The 7,842-nt window shown below is 27.4% G+C and overlaps 1 protein-coding gene across 2 annotated transcripts in view; it reads left to right on the forward strand.

The window, feature by feature from the left end:
• The first annotated feature begins 243 nt into the window (after positions 1-243).
• LOC106690805 (uncharacterized) overlaps positions 244-7,842 on the forward strand; it is a 37,733-nt gene continuing 30,134 nt past the window's right edge. The window contains exons 1-2 of one of the 2 annotated variants that reach the window (XM_014436381.2): positions 244-302; positions 6,407-6,488. In XM_014436381.2, the coding sequence (XP_014291867.1) occupies positions 6,425-6,488 (64 nt within the window). In that variant the 5' untranslated portion in view covers positions 244-302; positions 6,407-6,424. The remainder of the gene's footprint in view (positions 303-6,406; positions 6,489-7,842) is intronic. The other variant, XM_014436382.2, reaches the window with a different exon arrangement.

The raw sequence follows: 7,842 nt of genomic DNA on the forward strand, positions 1-7,842 counted from the left end.
ACATTTTATTTATAAATATCAAGATGTCTTTTTAATAGGAAATAATCATGAGAAGAATAATACCTTGTTTTATTCACCTCCTCAATCTAGCTTTATAATTAGTATTTATAATCGATTTAATAATAAAAAAGTAATTTATTCATAGTGAATTAAAATAGTGGCATTATTTGAAAACTTAGAGGGAACTTGAAGTGATGAGTAATGTCTGGATCTGCAAACTCCAAAATATCCCCCACCACCTTCAGTGAAGAGAGCTCTCTTACCGGAGGAAGACTTGGATGACCACGCGCAATTGAAGTAAGGTTAGTTTTGGCCATTAATGTTTAATTTTAACTTTAATTGTTTATTCTCTGTTTTAAACTTCTCTGTAATTGTTTTCTACAGTATAGACTATTATTTATTACTTATAATTATGTTAAGAACATAATCGTTTACTACTTTTGTTGTCCTCTCTATCAGAAGTGCTGAAGCTAGTATTTACAAATATCATAGCATTTCGATCATTAAAAATAAATAAAGAAATAAAAATAAACTTGTTTTATATTTGGAGTATGTAAATATAGCGCGATCATGAATAATGTAATTAGGAAGGTTGATCAAACTTAAAAAGAATGTTTATGCGGCACTTAATTGTCAGCAATGTAAATAATAACTCGATAAAATGTTAATAGTATTTAAAATGTCGACAATGAACAAATTACCATAAAAATATTTTAAGTGATAGTTAAAAAATTGCCCAATATTATGTTTATTGCAGTATGAATTAACAATTTCAAAGTCCAAATTATTTAGAGCCTGAAAAAATTAATATCTTTAAATGACTTGAGGAAATTACTTATGGATAAAATTTTTTATATTGTAAACAACTCATAAATACAAAAGTCAGGCTGGGTATGAAATTTTTAATTAAAACTGTTTTTAAAGTAGTCGACAACATGTATTGGCGAAAAGATATGACTTAAATGGCAATACTTAGTAAAATCAAGTATCTTAAGTAAAAGCCCGTTTTGACTTATTTTTTATTTAATACCTAAATAAATATGAATAAAATGTGTCATTATATCATCATTATACGTCACAATTTAGTAGAATTTTTGAACAATAAATAATGATTTGTTACTATTAATTCGTTTGCTAAAATATAAAGTTAGTTTTCGATAAGAAAATAATTAGTATAGCCATAGTATTTAAATGTGAATAGCTAAAGACATTTTAAACAAATATTAATATAACTTAAACTAAATGTTATGCAAAACTATCACGAACAAACAACTATAAATTATGTTTCTTAATTTATTTCGGTGGAGGGTATTTCCTCCTTATTTTTTTACTTCGGCTCACATTCAAGCTGAATAGAAGAACTAAAGTTATAAGCTAGTCTTGAAGGGTGCTTTTCTATTTACCACTAACGTAGTCATCAATCCAGGAAAAGTCAAGAGTTTTTTGATAATGACCTCCCACCCTAAAGATCATTAATAAAGACCATGTCTAAATAGCATTGTAGCCACATTAAAATGTCACAAAGCAGTTTTCCTATTATTCCATTTTTCTCATTAAACTTATGACAGAAGAAAGTGAAAGACTGAAAATAACAGACCAAGACTGTTTCGATAGAGATCACTTTGGAAGAAGACTAAAAGAAATGGAGGTCCTTGTGGGGGAGAGAGGTGCGAGAAAGGGTGTCTCGTGGACCGAAGAAAGAAGGGAGAAACAATCGGAAAGAATGAGGAAGATGTGGGAAGAATGAAAGAAGGAGAGAAAGGGTATGAAAAGGAGTGAAAATAATTATATCCGCGTTCGTTGAAAAAAAAGTTGTTTTGATCTACTTTACTGAAAACGACTTTTGGTTTTTGTAATTTTGTATACACTCAAATCATTTAATATAATCAACAATTTTGTATTACTATTTTACACACTAATACAACAACAAACCAATTGGTATAAAATAGCTATTAAAAACATATAGAGCAAAGGGTGTATACAATAAATAAAAATAAAATAAAACATAGATTTTCTTCTCAGTTTCTAGAGCGAATTGACAAGAACCATATATCTAATAATGTTGGACTGAGTATCACCTGGAAAAATTCATTGAAATCGGTGATCCATTTTGCGTTTAGTCTCCAGTTGTAAGCTGCTGATCAAATCAACTCCTTATACCACCATTGGTCATGATACCACAGGCATATCACAAACATTCTTCTGAAGCCTTTAAAGTAGTAAAAAAACAAAAAAAAAACATGAATCCATGCATATCACATGTGTTTACTTTTATTTTAATAGCTTTATATCATTAAAAACATTATTTAATAAGGACGGAATCAACTGATCGATTAATATATTATTAAACGAAATAAAAAAAAAGCTTGTGTGCATATCACGAAACTACAACTTACCATCCTTATTTCAGTTGAGATTGATTCTTATATATTTCAAAATAGATATTTCTTTAATATTCACAAGTAGCATTACTTTCCGTTTAGATAAATTTGAAAATATCTCTAAGATTGCAGAAATAAAAGATTTAATTCACTTAGGAGGAACTAAAAACATTAATTTTCATTTAATATTAATTTTCTATTTAAATCTTTTTTTTTCTTATGATCTCACTCCATCCTAAAACTAACATTATTTACCATTAAACAAAACATACATCAGGTTTGTACTACAAACATGCATTGATCGTAAGAATACTTTTAGAACTCCAAAGTGATATATTGAAAAATAGAAGAATATTTGTTTCAATGATTTATTTAAGTATACATTTTCCCTCGCTTGTATGTCACTACGCAATTAACGAATGATTATCAAAAATTTTATAATTTATGATGAAACTTTTATAGTTTATTATTATTATTCAAATAATCTTGCGAACGACGCAAAAGATAACTGCTATCTGATTGACTAATCGTTATCACTGAACAGTAGAACAATGATAACGTTTAAGAAATAAAAATAGATTTAATTCAACATATAATTGCAAATAGCTTTTTTTTTTAATTTAATTTTAACTTTTTAGATTCTAATAACCGAAAGTAAGAATAAATCGAAAAAATAGTATGAGCTAAAATACATTAATAATTATGTTTTACATTAAAATTAATTTTCCTTTATGATTATTTATTTTATATTTACTAAGTCGAATCTACCTAAATATTTTCGGCTACAGCACGCTTTGAAAAAGTCATTTTTCGATTCTCTCTGAGAAACTTCCTTCCAATTTTCCGTTTCGGATATGCACCTACCAGACATTTGTAAAATTGTTTGTTTCATATGACTCTTGGGTACAACCAAACAGTTCAAAAGAAAGATTTTTTTTTTTCACAGAGCACTGGAAAGAGATTCTATTTAAGCGTGATTTTTTTGTAAGTATACTATATCCCGAGGAGAATTAATACAATCTGCCGCAAATTTAGGTCATTAAGTTTTGGTGTTCGAATATTAATTCATACAATGTAAACAGAAGTAGGAGAAAAAACATGTAAATTACAATAGTTCTCGCTGCATTAAAAGAAAAAATAATAATAAAGAAATATATAAGTAAATGAAAATACCATCATGATTTGTATAAATAAAAATATGAATCTATTTCAAAAATATAATAAAATAAAACTGATCAAATAATTAAAAAAACATATAAAATTATTTAAGTACAAGACAAAAAAAAAATAAAATTTAAGTAACAATAAAATAAACACATTCACCATGGTTGTAAATCCAGGCATTAGGATTCAGAATCCTCAAGACATGGAGAATCGCTGAGAAAAATCCAATTATGATTTTTTTTTGTAAACCCGATGTTGGTCTAGTTTCTCAAATGCTTAAACTTCGCAAATTTATTGATACGTACTTTTTCACAGCACATTAAGTGTTTTTTACATGAAATCGATGAGACTTTTGTTAACGAGTGAATCTGGATGTATAACTTTTTTTTCGGTAAAAAAAGAGGATGACGTTTTTCTGAAATGATTGATTTAAAGGTCCTTGTCTAGTCTCCACTGACTTTCAATAACAAAAATATGGCTGGAAGAGAAATGCTGGGATCCCGGAGCCCTGTCTTTACATTCACATGTAAGTGATAACGGCTTTTAGGTTCTTAGTTCTTTGGGAAAAATATAAATATAATATAAAAGTGTGATTCTGTTAGAGATGATTTATGTTGCTTATTTAATTTTAATTTTGTTTTGAGTTGTTGTTTACCTATTTTATTATGATTTATCTACTTATATATTTTTGGATTTATTTGAGATGTGCATATAGTATTATATCATTATTATTTTTAATAATGATATATGATATGGTGTGCATGTAATGGTTGATCGGGTGTGCGGTCAGTAGAGATACACTAATTAATTATAACATATAATACTGTAGAGGTAAGAATTATACAAATTTAATTCTAAAAGAAGTTATTAAAAATTAGACAGGGCTCATGTAAATAAAGTTATAAATATAATAAAAGATGTGGAAGGTAATCTAAACAATGAGTAATTTAAATTACATAATAAAATATTATAAGTGAATATGTGAAGCCTTAACACTGTGTTTGACAGATTGTATTTTTTAATTTAAAAAAATTGTTTACAAATAATCGAAAATAAAATAGTTTTGCAAATAAATTAGCTGAAAAGATATAGTTGTTCGATATTTTGTAATTTTTATCTATTTATAAAAAAAAGATCCGTAAACTAATCATGAATTAATCAAGGATTTAATGTTTGAATGTTGTGGATCTTAGTAAGAAAGGGCGTTAGACAATAGAGTACGAGGGCTGAAAACTTTTCTCATTTATCGCTAACAGCTTTCTTATTTAACTTTTGCAGATGATCCACCTTCTTAAGGACTCAGGATACTGCTCACGTCTTCAAAGCCTAATATAATCTCCAATATTATACATTTTGCTAAAAACATTTTTAATTAGATTTACAAAATATGACTTTAAATTAACAATCAAAGAAAACGCGTCGGTCTCACCTATTTTTTCAATAAAGAATACCAGTTATTGATTAATTTAAGTTAAATAAACAACAAATACTTCCTATCCCGAATGCTAGAAGCAAATTTGATACTCTCATATAGTATTAATAATAAAATTCATAGAAAATGAATAAATCTGTTCCGCTAAAGCCCATGAAGAGTTAGGAGCAGTAGTTAGTAAGGAAGTTCTGTTACTAGACCAACGGTTGTGTAAGAAGGTGATTTGGTCTGAATCACACTCCACCGCCAGATTTATCCCCAACTAACCGACTTTATGAAGCTGGGTGGACACCAAATGTCTCCCGAACCCACAGGGTTGAATCATGACTACAGTAGCAGAAAAATAATTATCTATCCGATTTGAACCCGAGTCCTTGGTGTAAATATCATAGTGCCTTACGACTGAGCCACCCCACTGCATTCTGATATATTAATGTGTATTGTATTTATTTTGATGACCTGAAGAGAAGACATCATTCCTGTTATCTACTTACATAAGTCTAAAATCTAAGAACCTAAGAAATTGTCGAATGTATTCCTGATATTTTTTCCTGAACAGTACTAACACCATTTTTGAAAATCTAGTTCTTTAATTACTCAGATAAAATAATAGTCCCAATCGTTTCACTATAAAATGAGCAACCTCATTAATCTTTTAATTAACAAAATAAAACACTCAAATTCAAACTTTTTTCAGAAAATTAATTTTATTAATAAGTTTTGTGATAAAATTCTTACTAAAGGATTAGGATACTAATAAAAAGAATTAGGTGAAGATAGTAAGAAGGTGAAGTCAGTAAAGATACACGAATAAGTATAAATTATTTATTTGTGCCAAAGTTTCGACCTAAATTTCGGGCCTGAAAAACAAAACAAGTTAACAACTTAAATTCGGAGAATAAAAAATTGTCGAACAAATTTTTTTCATAACAAACTATAACTAAAGCAAAAGTTTGTTTGTTATTTTCTTTTTTCTATTTTTCTCTAAAATAAGGCAGTTATTAATCTCGTTCTTTTTTTTTTTCAGTCATGATAACAAAGGCATGAAATTCAGATCGAAATGTCAACACAAATAAAGAAGTTTCATTTATTTGTATATCTTAACTGACCCCACTTGCCGACAATCTTCTCCTCAGATCAATTCCGTCAACTGCCAACATCGTAATAAAAAAGTAGTGCATAAAAAATAGTGAACTATAAAATTCTGCTCTTGACCGTTTATTCAATGCTAAATTGTCATAAAATCGATATGAAAAGGACAAAGACTATGTTATATATTCGTTCATAAACATTCTCACTGTACATGGGAATTGTCAACATTTTTATACATAAACAATACAACAATTATCTTATAAAAGCTGTTTTCATAAGATCCACGGACAATTACCAAGCATTGTAACACTAATCAATGTTCCCTTTCATTTTTTAGGTATTGCATTCCTGAAAGATGGCGTCAGATCACTCGAACAGAAGTTTCCTCAATTCGATCGTATTACAATATTGCAGTGAAGGTAATTTATTTTCAAAATATATTTATTAATAGACCACTATATAACTTGAAAATGTTTTGTGCATTATAAATTAAAAATAAAGCATTCAGAGTCTGCAAAATGCTATCATATTATAAAAAACCAAATGTTCATATATTCTTGTTTAAAAGACAAGAATTAGTTGTAGGCAATATAATTTTTTTTTAATATATTTTCATGCTGCAACTACTTAAAGGGTAAATAACCAATAAACAAAATAAAATATAAATATATAAGACAAATTATTATCCACGTCTACAAACAAATATTTTATTCAATGATTTTTGCTTTTGATTTTACATAAATACAATTATATTTCCTTCATTTCTAACTAAATATTTTATTTAATACTGCTTGCTTTTTTTATTTTGAACCAAGTGAGATTTCTTTTACAGCTCTACATTTTTTAATCTATTTTTTGCTTCTTTACTAATTTATTCTTAATTAGAAAATAATGAATACTGATAGTTAATTTTCTTTGCGTTTTCAATAAAAAAATCTTAATTGCGAACAAAATTATATATATATATATATATAGTATTCAGTATAAGCAGAAAAAATTAATTTTCTGCAATAGTCTTGTCATCCCAGTGACGTGGCAGGGAGAAAAGCGCTGGGACCTCTTGGAGCCATGCTTTGCCTTCCACACGGAAGTGGCTAACCTTGCCTGGGAGTTCCCCTGCAGAATGTAATTCTTTGTCTTGCACAGAATTATTTTGTTTTTATTATGTGATTACTTTTATTTTATTATACTTTTGATATTGATTCATATTTTTATTTATACAAATCAAGATAGTATTATCTTTTATTTGTACATTTTTTTATTATTATTTTATTTTAGATTATTTTTCCCCTTTAATTTAGTGAGTGCTTTCTATTGTCAATATTTACATTTTTTCTCTTTTTTTTTCTTTCTTTGTTTTCTTTTTTTACTTCTGTATTTATTATATGAATGGATATTTGAAATGAATGAATACCTAATGCCCTTAATTTGTAGCAGATTGTATTAATTCTCTTCAACAAAATAAATTAAAAATAAAAAAAAAAGTCTTGCTGTCAGAAATATTTCCAAGCACTCAAGATTGATAAAAATAATTTGGCAATCATTTCGTTTAATTATTTCAGTTAAATAGATTAATTTAAAAATAAACAATAATGATTTGAAAAATAAAGAGAAGGATCCAAATAAAACAGCACTAGTCCAACATGCAACCAAAAACCAACATATTTTTTATTTTGAAAATACACTCATTTTACATAAAGAGAATAATACATACAAAAGGAAAATACTGGAATCAATTTACATATCTGAAAATATTGATTACACAGTAAACTT

This window comes from Halyomorpha halys, unplaced genomic scaffold (genome assembly GCF_000696795.3).
Source record: "Halyomorpha halys isolate HHAL.00 unplaced genomic scaffold, Hhal_1.1 Scaffold1878.1, whole genome shotgun sequence".
In the NCBI taxonomy this organism is placed as follows: domain Eukaryota; kingdom Metazoa; phylum Arthropoda; class Insecta; order Hemiptera; family Pentatomidae; genus Halyomorpha; species Halyomorpha halys.